Source organism: Gallus gallus, chromosome 4, assembly GCF_016699485.2.
Source record: "Gallus gallus isolate bGalGal1 chromosome 4, bGalGal1.mat.broiler.GRCg7b, whole genome shotgun sequence".
NCBI lineage: Eukaryota > Metazoa > Chordata > Aves > Galliformes > Phasianidae > Gallus > Gallus gallus.
This window is the reverse complement of record NC_052535.1, coordinates 2,391,587-2,408,579: the sequence shown is the minus strand read 5'-3', so window position 1 is coordinate 2,408,579 and position 16,993 is coordinate 2,391,587. Positions and strand designations below refer to the sequence as shown.

At 46.5% G+C, this 16,993-nt stretch overlaps 3 protein-coding genes across 18 annotated transcripts in view; 1 reads left to right on the top strand and 2 right to left on the bottom strand.

Moving 5' to 3' along the window:
- Positions 1 to 9,669, bottom strand: part of TEX11 (testis expressed 11) — a 32,165-nt gene extending 22,496 nt beyond the window's left edge. For 9 of the 15 annotated variants that reach the window (XM_040700042.2, XM_040700051.2, XM_040700049.2 and 6 more), the window contains exons 1-10: positions 9,485 to 9,567; positions 9,294 to 9,406; positions 7,538 to 7,622; positions 6,227 to 6,306; positions 5,741 to 5,821; positions 5,539 to 5,658; positions 3,935 to 4,015; positions 2,408 to 2,493; positions 941 to 998; positions 157 to 252 (exon numbers count right to left, since the gene is read on the bottom strand). In XM_040700042.2, the coding sequence (XP_040555976.1) occupies positions 157 to 252; positions 941 to 998; positions 2,408 to 2,493; positions 3,935 to 4,015; positions 5,539 to 5,658; positions 5,741 to 5,821; positions 6,227 to 6,306; positions 7,538 to 7,622; positions 9,294 to 9,406; positions 9,485 to 9,515 (831 nt within the window). In that variant the 5' untranslated portion in view covers positions 9,516 to 9,567. Of the gene's footprint in view, positions 1 to 156; positions 253 to 940; positions 999 to 2,407; positions 2,494 to 3,934; positions 4,016 to 5,538; positions 5,659 to 5,740; positions 7,623 to 9,293 lie in introns of all 15 variants that reach the window. The other 6 variants (XM_040700047.2, XM_040700044.2, XM_046940958.1 and 3 more) reach the window with 6 other exon arrangements.
- Positions 9,670 to 9,776: 107 nt separating this feature from the next.
- On the top strand, positions 9,777 to 12,524 carry LOC422214 (nuclear cap binding protein subunit 2, 20kDa). Its single transcript, NM_001006430.2, has 4 exons — positions 9,777 to 9,918; positions 10,091 to 10,272; positions 10,959 to 11,097; positions 11,766 to 12,524. Exons 1-4 carry the CDS (start codon positions 9,832 to 9,834, stop codon positions 11,862 to 11,864), a joined length of 507 nt encoding a protein of 168 aa, NP_001006430.1. The 5' UTR covers positions 9,777 to 9,831; the 3' UTR covers positions 11,865 to 12,524.
- Positions 12,525 to 13,936: 1,412 nt separating this feature from the next.
- LOC101748744 (serine protease 23-like) lies at positions 13,937 to 16,554 on the bottom strand. 2 transcript variants are annotated; one of them, XM_004940646.5, is made up of 2 exons: positions 16,202 to 16,554; positions 13,937 to 15,798 (listed from the first exon to the last, which is right to left on the bottom strand). In XM_004940646.5, exons 1-2 carry the CDS (start codon positions 16,264 to 16,266, stop codon positions 14,733 to 14,735), a joined length of 1,131 nt encoding a protein of 376 aa, XP_004940703.2. In that variant the 5' UTR covers positions 16,267 to 16,554; the 3' UTR covers positions 13,937 to 14,732. The 2 variants fall into 2 exon arrangements, with proteins under 2 accessions (XP_004940703.2, XP_015133916.2); XM_015278430.4 differs by lacking the exon at positions 16,202 to 16,554 and adding an exon at positions 15,901 to 16,182.
- Positions 16,555 to 16,993: the final 439 nt, after the last annotated feature.

The window sequence follows — 16,993 nt, the reverse complement described above, 5'->3', positions numbered from 1 at the left end:
ATATATTTAGGAGCATGAAAAGCAAAGCAAAAACACCTCAGTCCCTAAGCCAGCTGATTTCAAGGAAAACACCAGAGGTCTTTATCATGTTAGTAGATGTTAATAACGCTCGAGTTTCAGTTATTGCACACCATAAGTATAAGAGCACGTCACTACCTCGTTTGCCAAGTTTATAGCCTTCAGTGCCTTGTCAAGATACAGACTGCAATCCCACTCGAAATAGGCTGTAGCTAACAATCGCAGCACTTTCGCCTGGAAAGTAAAATAAAAAGCTTAAATTCAATCCATACAGTAGGAAGAACACACGAACACACATACAGACACAAAAGACTTCAATTTTAAGGCCATGAGAAATAAAGCTCTTTCAGTCAAAAGAATGTTTGTCTGACAGCAGACATATGAAGTGACTGCTCAGCTCTGAAGCCTGAGCAGCAGTGCTGTGTGTAGTCCTCACAGGACACGAATCAACCAGAGAGCTCAGAGAGCAGAAGAGTAATGAGAAAATCCAGAAATGTGTTAAAATAGAATGAAAGAAGAAATTAAATGAACAAACTTAAAAAAAAAAAAAAGACATGCAAGAGAATGGCCTTCAAACATACCCCAGAAATGACACAGATGTATGTAATAATGATTTGAAAGAATGGGGAGGAAGGAAGGAAGAAATGATAGCCTCTCAGAGCCTATCTGAGTCTTATTTTCTACAGTTAAATCTCTGTGAAATAGTAGATTCAAATGTGATTAAGGGCACTTAATAATGACTCAGTTCTCAGACCAATGCTCATAGCAAGAGGATTCGCAGCTTTGTCAAACTTCATGGCAGACAGGACTGTAAAATAGGCCAGAGGATCACTGGTCAGATTTGGCACAGTAGAAATGGATGTACTGGAGTTATGTTAACAAAACCCTCGTATTTGCAAACAGCTATTTCTCTATTTCTTACCTGCATTTCTTTCCCAATAGAATACTTCATATCCATCTTCCCAATGTCATAACTCTGGCTACCAACAACAAGAGAAAGTTAAAATTACATGTGATGAAAGGGATAAATTCAGCCAGTCTTCTGATACATGCAACATTCCCATCCTTCCCCACCTCTGAAGCACTCAGAAACCTCACAAATCACACAAACTAGTCTCAGTACTCCACCTTACAAGAGAACTGATTCTTTTTCTTTCTGAATCCTCATTTTAACAACTGTACTCAATCACTTCCTTCAACCTATTGCACCACATTCTCTAATATCTTCCATTTCGGTGGGCCCTATCACATTTAGCTGAAGGTGTTTTGAGGAGGTAACTGCTCTCACTCTCACCTGACAGATATTACAGTCATACACAGGTTTGTACGACCCAGACTCAAGATCACAGCAAATCAGTAGCACAAGAACAGGACCAGGAGGTCATAATTTCCCACTAATTTCCTGAAAGTTGAATGACAGCACAAAGGACCACCCAGGGAAAACACACTGATAATTCCACAAGAGGTTCAATGTCAAATGGTGCAAATGAAGCTCTGTTAAAAACAGGACATATGTTTCCTAATGTAATACACGATCTTATCCCACTAGATGGAGCTAAACCTCTATATCCAGATAAATATCTGCTCTTGGTAAAGCCTTATTTTCCTCCCCAAATTTTGTCATTAGGACTCAGTATTCAATTTTCCACTGGAACAAAATACAAAATAATCTCCGAAGCACCAGCAATAATTAACTCCAAGCATTTCTAAAAATACTCTTTGATTGCATATGTGACCATAGCTATCCTGAATTAGATGTGTTGGCATTTGTTTCCCTTCTGCATATATAAAATAAAAAGAACAAGAAGAAATAAGAACAATTCTCCTGTCCTTGGTATGAGGATACTTTTCCTGACAGCCTAAAGTGTTCTTCCTTAGCAATAACACAGTACTTACCAGGTGCTGCCCAAACCATCTCTAACTACTCATCTCTCACCTTGACATTTGAATCTTTCATCAGTCAAGGCTTTTGCTGTCAGTGAAGCAATTTTCCTTTCTGAGAAATTCAAATATCCCTTAAAAATAAATATATTTGAAGCAGAAAAACTCTTCTACTTTTTTCCAATTCCATCACTATTGTGTATAAGCTGCCTCTTCATAGAAGCAATCTATTTGGAAGGAGCTTTAAGGAGAACCATGGGTACAACTTCCACATGGAAAGAAGGCTTTTATTTTAATGACATGAAAATCAATGTGGAAATCAGACATAAAAGTTAGGCAAGAGAGGACAACAGGCACTGAGTATTTGCTCAGCCAGTATGGTTCAGTTAAAATCCTGTGTTCTCTTATTTCCAATCAACCTTTTGCTTTCCCTTGCTCCTTCCTCTCCTCCACGTAGATTTTTACATGACAAAAGCAGAATGTTACTTTGGTTGCCTTTTCACATTACCTGAGCCAAAAGGAGCTCTGTTCATACTTCTTACAGTCATAGGTTTCCACTCCAAAGTTATAACAGAGGATTGCCAGGTAACGGGTCTGCAATAAAAGGTTGCTGCTTCTATGATGTTCACATACAAACATCACTAGATCTATGGCACTCAGTCTCACATTCTTTAAAACACTCCTTACTTTAAAGATATATCCACTACGATCACTTCTGACCTTATTTGATAGGGTTGTATGCAACATGACTAAAATCATATTGTTCTGTGGGAAAGTGAAGTGATGTTAGCCAGTTTAGGGCATGCAAATCAGAATTCTTCAAATGCATGAAGCTGAATGGTTCCACAAGAAGCCAAGCTGAAAGCTACAGAACTGTGCAAAGCATACAAAATAAAACCTGAGAGGAGAAAATGGAATGTTACAACTTCCTTTTCAAAAATGACTGACGAGCTTTAATTTTGCATCATTAAATGAATAGAACTCCACCTCCTGCATGATAGCCTTTTTTCCAGCATGCACCTTTGCGTTATAAAAGGATGATCCACGCCACCAGTCTGGGGAGAAAAATGTGTTTGAATGCTTGGTTATTCAGAGTACTGTTGCTTTTTGCTTTATCAATCAGGCCTGACAGTATCTGTTCATAACAACTTGTCTTTCAGCTGAAATGATTTGCAACTGTCATGTTTGCAGCTGTCCAAAGAGGAGACAGAAAAGCATTTTCAATGCTAACAGACTGCTAATATTTGCATCCATTTTGCCTCCGTGGTAACTGTCTTTTCAAAGCACAAAACGTGCTCCTTGCGAAGGAATTCAAACCCTCAGCCAAGAATGAGAGCTGTAGAACAGCATCTTGCTTTAAAGTGATTTATTTCTGATCTCATTGCAATCCAGAGACAAAAGCACATATTCAGTGCGGGCGAACAAAAAACGATCGCTCTCATAACTAAAATACAGTGAATGACTGCATTTCAGGCATCGTGCATAACGTAAAGCACTCCCATAAACCTGGCAGCTCTCTGAGCAGTGAGCGTTCCCATAGCTTTGCAGCTTCATTAACATGAAGATTAATACTGAGGATAGACTTGCATATCAAAAGCCTAGCAGCTCAGCTCCTCTCTGGGCCCACCTGTTTCCAGACAAAGGTTCACTGGTAAAATCAAAGAAGCGACACACAAGATCAAGTGGCACAGCTGTCTCTGCAGAAGAGTAGTGACATATTCTATTTGGAAATCCTTTTGCCTGTCTTGATTTGCCTGTCCTCATACATTCTTTAGGAAGGGCTTATCATTCTATCTCAAATGATGAACTATGAGCAAATGGAAAAACTAAAAACTTTGAAGGAAAAAAAAAAACTGTTACTTTTACATAAAACTTGCAGTAAGAAAACCTCAAACAGGCAAAGAAATACAGAAGACATACAGAGTCCTCAAAATATTTCTCAAAATTGAATATAGCATATGTCAGTCTTTAATACATGGGGAGGAAAACAGACTTTCAAACTTTGGCATGATAAAGAAGGTATGATTTCACTAACCTCTCTTGGCAACCTCACCAACATGTCCTTGCAGCGCTGCACACATTGCATTGCTTTCTGAAAATCCCCCTGAGCAACTGCCTAGGAAAGCAGAACATGCCAACAATCTGTAAGTTAACTGCATGCCTGTAAAATTTGTTACAAGACTGGTTCTCTAAAAAAAGACTTGGATTGCAGGCCTTTTTTGCATTCAGTATAGCCAAGTTTGAGATTACATATCTCTCCCTATGGTGCTACAATAATTCAGTATATTTTTGTACACTGAAAGACATCCAGGAGTGCCCTGCAGCCCACGGGTAGTGTGAAAGGGTCACATCCATGGCACCGATTCATTCAGATGTCAGATAACAGCAAATCTTGGACAGCTTAACAGATCTTGAAACACCTCTCCAGTAACTTAAGGTCCTCTTTTGTCCCCATTATAAAATAGAAGTCAAATGAAAAATGTTAGCCACTGATTTGGTCTGTTTGGGGAAGCTCTTCATGATTTTGAAAACAATACTCCCCTTCTGGATACTGAGATCAGTGCTGTTATCAGCAAACGGGAGCAGCTGAATTATCTCACATTTATACCCATATGTTCATAATGCTCTGTAGTATTTACAAAGTACTCAGAAACTTCAGTCAGGCAGCAAAAGTCAGGACAATGCCTCTCAAAACACAGAATTTCTGAATGATGTACTTTGAATTAATTTAATCTGCCCTGCTGATCCCCGAGAAAACACTCAGCATATTTTCAAACTTCTCTCACGTTCTGCTAGACTTCTTTCTTTAACTCATCAATCATAATTCCTACCTCGTTGTATGATGACAGAGGTCGAGACTTTAAGGAAAATTTCAAATGTCATGGAACTCATTATTTCCAAATATTGCCATTTTATACCCATTCTCCCACTGTTTCAAAGCCTTTCTATGTGAAAAGCAGCACGTATTGGGTCATGGAAGAGATGGTATCCATGTATAGGAAGATTTCTATCCAATGACATTGAACAGTAATGCCTTTGATTATATTGCTCATAAGAGTCAAGAAACTTGTAAGGTAGAGAAGACTCTGAACATGTGGCTCACAACATCTTCTTGTCAGACATGAACCTTGGCTACCTCCAGCACCTTCATATGACTTTCAACCAATTTAGTTGCTATCCCAGCACTGTCTGATGAGTGCTTTGAAATGACCAATCGTGCTGTGTACATGCTAAGCAAATGCAGTTTTGGGGACCCAGGCTTTAAGCCAGTCCTCGGGCAAGCACAGGTCACCTTTGGAACTGACATATGATTCAGAAAGGCAGCTGTTGTATAAACACCCAAATTACAGAGCAACAAATCTGAACGAGATTCAGATTCAGATCTGAACGAGATTCAGATTATATCTGAAGATATAAACAATGCAGCAGAAATGACTGCAATAAATTAGGCAAATTAAAATCCATTAAATTATTGCAACACCGAATTCAAACATCACATCTGATATCTTACATCTAAGCAAAGGAAATATATCCCTCAGCAAGCCTGCAGTGCCAGGCATTCATACACCTAATTAACGGGTCAGAATTTCCCTCCGTACCCCCCACGGACTTAAAACGAAAGCTGGGAGGAACACGTACTGATTCAGCCTGATAAGAGAGCACTTTGAAGAGGTCCTTCTCCACATCAGCTTTGCACACATGAATATCTGCTTCACCATCTCCCTCCTTGCGTAACTTTGCATACAGTTTTTCTATGCTCTGGAAAACAAAGCTTAAGCATCACCCATGGAAGTCACAAATAGGTGTGAATATAAGGAACTAGAACCAGAAAAGAACTTACATTCATGGCAATCTCTAGGAATCCATCAGCAAGATCAGCTTTACCAATATCTATCCACCCTTTAGCAGTTTTCATTGACATCTGAAGGAGGAAATGATCGGTGCTTTGTGAAAATGTAGTCACTTCCAGGACAGGCAATGTTAGATCCCTTCTTACTGATACACATATTACGTAGGAGAGAGGTATTCCAGCTCTTAAATTTGTCACAGATGCCTCTCACATCTGAATGAACTGTACTTGCAGCACGAGGCTTATGGTGCCCCACTCTACAACACTGTAAGGTACTGAAATAAATGAATGTGCTGCTCTTACAATATTTTAACGTATGACAGAGATGTGGTGCTAACTGCATTGACTCAGCAAGGCATCCCTTTGATAACATGGGCCCACCTTCAGCATATATCTTCTCTGGAATTCCAGGCATATCTCACTCACTGTCCCACAGCGATCAGCTGTACTTCCCTGCCCACCTGCCATCAGCCTTACCAAAATCTGCCTCCGAATGGTTCCCTCTGGAGGATCACTGCCTTCACAAAGGTACACCAGCCTACAAGCAACAAATCTCACTGCAAGAAAGTAACGCATAGATTTCTAAGTTCCTTTTTGTTGTTGTTGTTGAGAACGTCAGGCCCTGCCATATCCTAAAGATGCTTTAAAATTATGAGAGAGAAACTTTTGGAAGCTTCAGAATTAAAATTTTAGTCAAGCTGCTTAAAATTGCTTTTCAGGCATCAAAAAGAAAAAAGAAATCCATCCCAAGATACCAAGATATTCTCCTCAAAATGTCTACTAAACACTTTACAGAGAGTTTAAGTCAAAGACACGGTATTCAAAGACTTAATTACAACGCAGGTGCTCACAGTAACATGTCTTGAGCACTTCAAAACAGCCTTCAGCAAAATAGGGAAATCAAGTTTAATAATCTTTACGTTTTCAAAGTAAAAAGCACAAGTATTTTCTGGCCTTTCTTATACACTGAGGATAGAAAACACACCACTTAATGTATTTAAAATAGCCTCTCCCTGGCCCTTCAGCTGTGATATAAGATCTGAGAACATTATGTTCTACAACAATTATCACTTATTTTGTGTAAACTTACCCTTTTCCCTTCACTTGACATCACTTACATGATGCAGATTACACTTAATTTTAACTGCTATCCCTGAAGGCAAAAATGTAGTCCAGATACTGCAGTCCTGCAGCACCACGTAAAGAACTGGCTGACAGCAGAGACCAAAAGCTCACTTTGCTTTTCCCCAGCTCTAAGCAAACCCACCAGCTGTATACAGATGGCTATAGATGGCTCTGTATAGAAGGCTATAAATGCTAAGGCAGGGCAGTGAAAAAAAGCATTTCGATTTTTTTCTGTACACACACACAGATAAGATAGTTACATTAAAAAAAAAAAACAACCTCACGTTTTAGAAATTGACAGTCAAAGATTTACATCAGTGTTATGTCCACACACTCACAGATTGAAAAAAAAAATAGCATTAAAAGGCTGTGCAGAGTTTCCTTTGGAAACATCACCTCTTTCTTGATGCTCTGGCACAGAAAGAGGGAATGATGCAAATATCTACACCAATTCTGTGTCACAAAGAATATCACTGCCACACCACGGTGATCCTTCCCAAACTGTTTGTGTAAGTCTAGCTGTTCAGTTTTCTTTGCCTATACCCTAACTGCAAATATCCAAACCAACCCACAGCACTACATATATACCTGTCAGCAGGGAGCTTTTCCTTTTCACACTGCAGCACACAAACACATTGAGAAAGGCAAAGAACGCATACATACATTTAGCTCTTTGCTCATCGCTGATGACAGAACCCGTGTGTTTGGTTACAGCCCAGTTCCACAGGCTTATTGCTCCCTCTTCAACCTGAGAAAGAGAATTCCATTCCATTTTGTCCTAGGTTTGGATTAAGCTGAAATTTACACTCCTGAAAAAGCGACCATCTTTCACGTTTGCCACAGCTAAAAGTTTGGACTATTCTTTTTTACAGATTGGGTACTCCAAGAGACTGGGAAGCAGTTGGCAGGGATCACATACACTTTTCACAAGCACATTTCATAACATATTCTCAGTCTTCTAAAAGACTATTTCCCATTTTCTGTAAATTTGAGAGCGGCTCTGAGATGACAAAGGTAGGAAAGAACATGGCTGCAAATCAAAGGCTGACATGACCTGAAACTAAAAAGAGCTAATTAATCATAAGATCAATAGCAGCAAGCACGTATATGCCAGGTCATCCATCAGCGCCTTCAGCTCCAATTTAAAGTTACACAAAACAGCAAATTCTGTTCGAGAAATGGTGGACTTCAGAAACATTCAAATATGTTCCTAAACAAATCCCATTAATCTGTCGTATTGCTGAAATAGCCTAACATATGTTTCTGTCAAGTCCTTTTCCAAGCCTAGCAAAACATGACCTGATTTGCCCTATCCATCTGGGATGAAGTTTTCTCACAAGCATTCATACATACAAAATTTGTGCAACAGCACATCACCACATCCAAAACACAACTGATTCACTGGCAGCTTTCAGAATACATTATGTACGTTTTAAACAGATGTCGCACAATTGGAAAGGACTGGAAAAGAGCTGTGAGAACTGTAGATTTGAAAACGCTTCTATAGTAAGACTAATTCTTTTGCCTGTATTCACAGAATCATAGGATCATTGGAGGTGGAAGGGACCCTTAAAGGCCATCTGGTCCAACTCCCTGCACTGAGCAGGGACACCCACAGCTCCATCAGTGCTCAGAGCCCATCCAGCCCGACCTTGGGTGTCTGCAGGGATGGGGCACCACCACCTCTCTGGGCAACCTCTGTCACTGCCTCACTGCCCCTGTTGTAAAAACACCTCCCCTATATCCAACCTAAATCTCCCATCTTTTAGTTTGAAACCGTTTCCCCTCATCCCATCACAGCAGACTCTGCTTCAGAGTCTGTCCCCTCCTTTCTTACAGCCTCTGTAGATACCTACAGGGCTCTCAGCCCTCCCCAGAGCCTTCCCTTCCCCATGCTGCAGTTCCAGCTCTCAACCTGTCCTCACAGGGAGGCGTTCCATCCCCAGGATCATTTTTGTGGCCTTCCTCTGGACACGCTCCAACAAGCCAACAATATTAGGTAGCTTAATTGTTTTAAGTACCTACTCAGAGAAACTTCTGATGTTATCAGATAAAGAACAAAAGCTACTGACTAGAAGCTACTGTTAAAAGATGATGCAGCCTTGCATGAAGGAAATAAGCTCTGTTAACAACCCATCCCAAGGGGCTGTGGATTTTCCATCAGTCATAGCCTCCAGAAGAGATATTTACAAGCAGCAGCCAGGAAATACTCTGCGCTGTGACACACAGTAACACATCCTGCTCTGTGTCACAGCTTTACACACAGCACTTTGCTCGGAACCAACACGCTGAGTTCTCTTATTAAACACAACGCTTTGCTGCTGGGTTACAAATGAAAGCACCGAACTGCTTAGCCGACAAGCCGGCGGGGCTGAGCCCCCCAGGCACGGGGAAGGAGAGGCGGTGCGCAGCGCTGTACCTCCGCCGCGCTCCCGTCAGCCTCGCACAGAGCCCCCGCCGCCTGGAACAGCTCCTCGGTGAGGGCCGCGATGCGGGGCGGGGCCTCCTCCCTCAGCAGCTCTCGGAGCAGCTCTGGAAGACAAGCCGGGGAGGGTCAGGGAGCGACTACGCAGCCCCAGCCCCTAGGCGGGGATGGAAAAGGGACGCTACCTCCCGCCGCAGCCAGCCGCCCGCGCACCATGGCCGAGACCGTCCCTCAGCACCGCCCGCCCTGAGGAGAGCGACAGGACCGCAGGGCGCATGCGCGCCGCCTGCTCAGGGGAGCGCGCCGGGACTGCAGAGCGCATGCTCGTCTCCCGCCGCGCGACGCCGCACTGCATGCCGGGAGCGGAGTAGCGCGCGGTAATTGGCTGTTCGGCGCGATCGCCCCGCCTTTCCGCCCCGCGTGGCCAATCAGGGGGCGCGGCGGTTGGCCTGCCCGCTAGTCCGCTGTCCTGTAGGCGCCGCGCCGGTTCTGGAAGGATCCCGGGAGCAGGGCCCTGCCGGGCGCGGGCGAGATGTCGGGGCTGCTTCACACCACGCTAAGCGGGCTCAACAGCGACTCCTACTGCGAGATCAGCCGTTACCGAGACCAGCACTTCCGGGTGCGCGCGGGGCGGGGGCGGAGGCGGGGGCGGCGGGGCCTGAGGCGGCGAGGCCTGTCCGGGCCGGGGGCTGCTGACGGGGCGGGGCCGTGAGGGCACCGCTGGGGGCGGAGCTGCGGGGATGTGACCCTGCTGGGGTGTGACCCCGCCCTGTGCTCGGCTTTGCCCTCAGGGGAGCAAAAAGCTGCAGGAGAAGTTCCTGAAGATCTCCTCCACGCTGTACGTGGGCAACCTGTCCTTCTACACCACCGAAGAGCAGATCCAGGAGCTCTTCTCCAAATGTGGTGATGTCAAGAGGATCGTCATGGGGCTGGACAAGATCAAGAAAACACCCTGTGGCTTCTGCTTCGTGGAGTATCCTTTCTGATCCCTGTTTGCAGTAAGCTCAGCTGTCAGAAACCCTGAAGGAGTGAAGCTCACACTGCTTCCTTCCAGGCACGTTGCTGCCTGCATTCCCACCACCACCCAAACTGCACTGCGTTGCCACGGGTGAAAGTCCTGCATGGATGCTGAGCCTTTGCATGGCCCAAGCTAAGGGCACGTGTTCACGTTCTCACCTTGGCTTCACACCTGCAGAACCAGCAGAGCGATTTGTGGCGCTGTTCCCAAGCACAGGGAATGCGCTCATACACGTCGTGCTGTGAGCTGTCTCTGCAGAGCTCTCCTGTGAGGCCGGTGCCTCCTGCTCAAATTCAGTTGAGTTTAATATGGTATAAAAAAGCATCAGGTTTCTTGCCCTTAGCAAGGTTTTAATAATTTGTTTTATCTACTTGTGAAATAAGTGATCCAAAGCTATTTCTTGTCTGTACAGGTACTAACATTACAGTCAGAACCTGAGGAAAGAGTGGGAGCTATTTTCAGCTTGGATTTATACGAGTGCAGCTTTTTGATCCCATAGAAAAGAGCAGGAAAAGTAGAAAAGGCTGGAAGGCAGGGAAGGCTCTTCTTCTTCTTAAATACAACGGTTTGTTATTGTTGGGTTTTTTTCCCCCTGCAGGCAGCAAAATAGGACGTTTAGTTTTCCTTATAGCATGTTTCAGGTATTACACGAGAGCAGATGCTGAACACGCAATGCGATTTATCAATGGCACGCGGCTCGATGACCGCATTGTTCGGACAGACTGGGATGCAGGATTCAAGGAGGGACGGCAGTATGGAAGAGGAAAGACTGGTGGACAGGTAAAGGCAATACCAGCTCAGACCTTGAATACAATCCCCCTAGAGCAGTGCTGTTTTGCTCGTTTTGTCTCATGCGGAACAAAGTGCAGATGGTAAGGACCCAGCAATGAATTTTAGGTGAATTTGGTAACTAGTGCTACCTTGGTATTAAGAGCTGGAAGCGTAACTATGGCTACAGCTGGACAGGACTCCACAATTCCTGACAGTACAAGCAGAATTTTCCCTGTTCCAGGGTGTTAACTCTTTAAATGATGCAGAATTTGAATGGAGAGGGGGCACAACTTCTAGATCAATCTCATGATCCATCAGTTTGCCCTGTGAGAAGCTAAATTTCCCTTGCAGATTTCTGGAGGGCTGGGGAAGGGAGAAATGCTCTGGAGGCCAAGCCTAGCAATTCAGAAAGTTGGAAAAGCAATTCAGGAAGCTGGATGACAAAGCTGAATCAAAATATTTTGGGATCTTTGCTTCTTCTCTAAAAAGACCTCAGACAGCAGATGTATCTTCATTTGTTGCATGCACCATCTGTTTGGTGGATTGTTTGAAGGGATTTCAAATTGAGTCAAAGGGCTTCTCACCTAAACTTCATTTCTCAACCTACTGAGCAAGGAAATGGTGATGATTCTGAAGCCTAGCGTGATGCTAATACATGTGTTACTGCCTTGCTCCAGGTGCGAGATGAATACCGGACAGACTACGATGTGGGAAGAGGCGGTTTTGGCAAGATTATACAGATGCAGAAGGCAAATCAACAGCCTGCAGTCTATTAATTGCCTCATGAGTTCTAGCTCGTAGAGGGCTCTGTTCTCCTTGAGCTAGCAGTGTTCTTGCATTTTGGATTGGGGTAGGGAGTGAGATCCAAGTTCCAGCAAAAGGTGACCCTCCTTAGACTGTGGATATACATGTGTTCATTCCCCCTTTCTTCTGGGTTAGAGAGGATGTTCTGTGCTGATACAGGGCAACAAGGGAAACAAATGGACAACTCTGCAGGATTCTGGTAAGAAGAAATGCAGCATGTCACATGCACCTCATGCTAGGATGTTCTCTTTGCATTACAGCTACGCGGTTGGCTTCTTCCAAGCCATGATTACAGCTGTGGTTGCTCTCAGATGGAACTTTGCGAACTGTGCCGCTGTTGGAGCCCTCTAGGTGCCTGGGCACCTTGTTGGGATGCACAGAAGTTTCAAAGTTCTAATTTACAAGCTCATCTGCTTACAAAGCAGTTTCACTGTTTGGATGAGAGAAGCTGAGCAAGGTCTTGCTGTCCACTTGGAGATGCTTGCCTGTACATCTAGCCCTTGGGTTGGTCAGGGCCTGCAGAGCCTTTCTCTTTATGATGCCCCAGTGCTGCCTGCTTTTTCAGATCCTCACTGTTCGGCATGATTTTGTTAAAAGTTTCTTTCAATTTTTTAAATAAACAGTGAGTCCTATACCTGCTGCAATCTGTGCATCATAACCTCTGGCTCTATGGCAAGAGCTGGAGTGAACATTTCCTGATGGTATTTTTAAGTTGCTGTCACTTGCAAACACAAAATGGAGAGCATACTAAAGGAGGGCACAAGTCTTCCTGTATTTCTGTTGGCTTCCCTCTTTCTAGTAGCTATTTCTCTTCTGCTTTGCAATAGCTGATGGCTGATATCAGAGGGAAACTGCTTAGAAAGTGTACAGCTGATCTGAATAAGAAGTCCCTATGTTTCATACCAACAGATTCCGGGAAAAGTTGTGATCTTGTCAATTGCTCCACAGTGTGAGACATATATGAAGCAATGCAAAAGTGTAATGTGCATTTAAGAGAAGAAGGAACCAGAAACTCCCTTCCCTATGTTCATGGTAGACTTTCTTCCCCATTTAAGAGAAGCATGGCTGATGCTCTTAAATTTTTCCTAGGGTCCAAACAAGAGACCAGAGAAGACTAAAACCCCCACTGATCTGTCCCCCAAAACCTCCCAGCCAGGATTAGTGATTTCATTGGACAAATTAAATTCTGACTAATTTGGTTTAGAATGATGTAAATAATAGTAGCTGCTCCTTGTCCAGTAGTATGTAATCATGATTTTTCATGCACTGTCTCATCCAAGATAATACATACTGTTCTACTGCACACCCATGTGTAGCCCAGGCATATAATTTAAATTATTTTAACTCTCACAGCTGAGGAGAATGGAATGGTAGCAGTAATGTCTTGAAACGTCTCCTACTTGCTTGTTTTGCAAGTCAGGTTGCTGCATTCTGACAGCTGTCACAAGTCTTGAAGGAGCTGCATGTTTAGACCTCACCTGACTGAAGAAATGACAGAGTTGACAGGCCTGTGATACGAGCTGCCCCTGAGATGCAGTGAAAAGGAGCAGGATGTTGAATTTAAAGGGAAAGATCTAAGCAGTTGTCTGCCCAGCCTGGCAAAGCAGCATCACATGAGGTCCTGCGGGGAGGATATAGATTACAAAGAAAAATTGCTTGGGCAAACAGCTAGCAGAAGGGAAAATGTGAGAAAGACAAGGAAATCTGCTGTAAAACTCTTCTATTAGCAACAGAATCTCATGTATATGAGTTAGGGAAACAAGGCAAGCTCCCAGTTTGCTCCTGATATGGCCTGTTGGTCATGTAATTCCTACGTGTGTTACAGAACATGTAGAAATCTGTTCAGCTGAGCACTGCGTGGGCTGTTTCATGACTGTGGCAGGCATGTCTGTCTCTGCTTTTCAAGATACTACAATTTCTTCTCTGCACAGGTCTACATGTCCTGCTCATTTCAGCCTGGAGGGAGAGTACCTCCCTCCTTCAGCAGGTCCCAGTGTTGGCAAGCTGTGCACCATTCCCTTTCAGCATAACATTTGCCAAGAGATTTGTGCTGACATTTATTCAAATACATGTATTTGCTTAAAAGAATCCATCCCAAATACTACAGCTGCAGTAAATTCCTTCCTGCTAAAGCCACCCATCCCACAGGGAACCAAAGAGAGATGAGAAGGTTTACAAGTAGGTAGGCAATCCCAGCTCTTAGCCTGTGCTGCGGCATGTAGGTACCTACATGGCACCACACTGCAGCAGTCAGAAGAGCCACCCTTGCCAGGGGTGTGATCAAAGACCAGAGCTGCCAGCATGCTGGAGCAGCCCCTCCTGCCCTGACTGTACTCCTTGCTAGAGCACTGTGCCCAAAAACCTCAGGCTCCAGGGTTGCTTTTCAGGCATCTTTCATCAGGCACACAAAGGCGCCGTTAGAAGAAAAAGTCCTTTGTCCTCACAGAACTGGGGCAGTGCCGAGCAGGGCAGCACAGCCAACAAACCGAGACACCTGAAGTGACCCAAGGGAAACAGTGCAGCTGGGCAGCAAGCCTGTGGCTGCTTCTCAGAGCTACTAGCAGTTAACCTGCTGCAGCCCAGGTCTGGCTCTTTTAGCAAAGAACTCCGATGCTGAGTTCACCAAAGGAGCTTACACGCTCTTCAGGCTTAGCTGAGTCTCTCCACTGGATCCCATGTGCTTTGCAGAGACCCTATTACTCCATGACAGAATGAAGTTTAGCAGCAGAGCAGTTTTGGCAGGCCATGCTCCTCCTCTCACTCCTCAGCCTCATTCTCACTCACGAAGACCACACTCAGAACCGTCTGCACTGGGGAGGGGAGGAGGAAGGCTCCGACTCTCATTCATTCTGGCAGCTTTTATAGTCCCCTTTGATCCAATAACAAATCTGAGCAAACTTGGGAGCAGTCAGACGAACAGCAACGTTATAGTCGTGCTGCTCCCCCCCCACTTCCAGCCACTGATGCCCAGAGAAGATGCCAATCACCTTCCTCTCCCACTTGTGCCGCACGGGATCCCACACCTTGCCATACACCCCAGAGCCAGATGCGCCAGGCCTGGCATCACAGTGCTGGTAGATGAGGTGTGCCGTCTCATCCTCCACCCCACAGAAGCGGTATACCAGCTCTCCCGGCCGGTCACTGTCAAACCCTGAGAAATGAATCCTCTTCCCAGCCATTTCCTCCGCCGCCGGAGCCACCGCCAGCTCCATGTGCGGGCGCCGGTGTGGTCTGCGCAGCTCCAAAAGGGCGTAATCGTAGTCCATGCTGATGGAGTTGAGGCTCCGGATCCAACCCTTGGGCACCTGCGTGCGCCGCACACGAGCCCAGCGCATCACCGGCCGCCCCGTGCCATTGGCCGGCGTCAGGAAGCCCACCTTGATCTTCCTGGCACCCTTCACGTAGTCTTGGCCATCGTGGACGCAGTGGGCAGCCGTGAGGACGTGCTGCTCGGACACCAGCACCCCCGTGCACCCCGTGGAGATCTTCACTGTGGTGGAGAAGGGGTAATCCATCAGGAAGTGATCCCCGCTGATGGAAAACCGCCCATCCGTGCCGTAAATCTGTCGCTTGCGCCGCGTGCGCCTCTTCGGCCACCTCCTCTCCGTGCCGCCCTCACCGGGGCTCAGCTCCACTGTCGTGAGGGTGCGGGTGCCGTTGGCATACAGTGTCTCATAGAAGAGGTACTCCTGGAAGTCCTGGGGGAGCAGGGCGGCCTCCCTCCGGACACACACCTCGTCACAGCGCGTAGCCAACTCCAGCACGGGCCGTGCCGAGAACCGCACTCTGCCCAGCTGCAGCGTGGACCGGGGAACGAGGGTGGGAAGCGAAGTCCCAGCTGCAGTGCTGGGAAGGAAGGAAAGCAGAAGGATGGCAACCACCTGGCAGCGAGTCATCTTTCCAGACCTGCAAAGGCAAAGCAAGGAGACCATTAAGCCTGCCCGATTAGAGCCAGCCACCTGCTGCGGCTCACGGCTGGGGGATTATCGCATGCACGTGGCCCCTCACCAGCTGCTGGGTCGTGCACGCTTAAGCTGCTGCCTGGAGCTGTGTGACTAACTAGAGATGATAGAAATCTACCCCAGCCTTTGATCTCTTGCAGCTCTTTTGGATGGCAGTGGCCGGCGGTGCTGCAGGAGTATTGCAGGAATACCACGAGTGGATGAGTTTCCTCCATCACACCAGAAGTCCTGCTGCTCTGACCTGGATCCCCTGCATTCCAGGGCTCAGCCCCACCAACAGGGCACGTCCCACCCCGCAGCTGCAGCACCCGGTGACCCGCGGGGAGGATGAGGAGGTGTGACAGTACCTGCTGCCTGCAGAGGGAGACGACAGCTCTGTCCCACTGTTCCAACAGGGGAGAGGAAGGTGCATGAGCTCCAGGGCTACACCTGAGTTGAAGTATTTGGTGTCACAGTGCGGCGAGGACAAGGCAGCCTGTGTTAACTCCGAGGTGGATTGCTGCACCCCATCTAAAACTCAATCCGCCATCGCTCCTCCACGTGCCAGGGCCACCCCGTGCCTATGGGGCAGGTTCTACAGCCCCAGCTCCCTGCACCGCTCAGCTCTCTGCTCCCATCCCGCCCTCAGCATACCGAGATGGACACATCAGCCGGAGCACAGGACGAGCCCCGTGTCCCCCAAGGCAGCTGGGGTCTGCGTGGACACGTGGCAGCACGCTGGGTTATGAATGTCGCAGGGGAGTGGGGGTGGAGCCATGCAGGGAGGCTGAGAGCCACAAGCTCTGCTCTCCACACCCTGACCCCTTGTGCTGCAGCTGGGCCTCAGCCAGGACTTCCCCATCCACTGCCCCTCCAGGGCTCATCCAGCAGTGCCGTGCTCCGGGGAAGCCCCATGGGCGTCCCTGGCATTAAGGAGCCAAAGTTCATCCCTTCAGCCCCTAAGGAGCATCTCCCCAGCTCCCCTCCATGTGATGGAGCACCACATCCCTCCAGGAGGATCTCATCCAGCGAGGCAGCGGTTAAAGCAGTGGGAGCGGCGCAGACATTTCTCTGGGGCCTTCAGCTTGCTCAGGCTCCAGGGCCTCATCACCGCCTCCCCAGCGATCTGCTGGCTGGATAAGGAGACGGAAGGCTGCTCC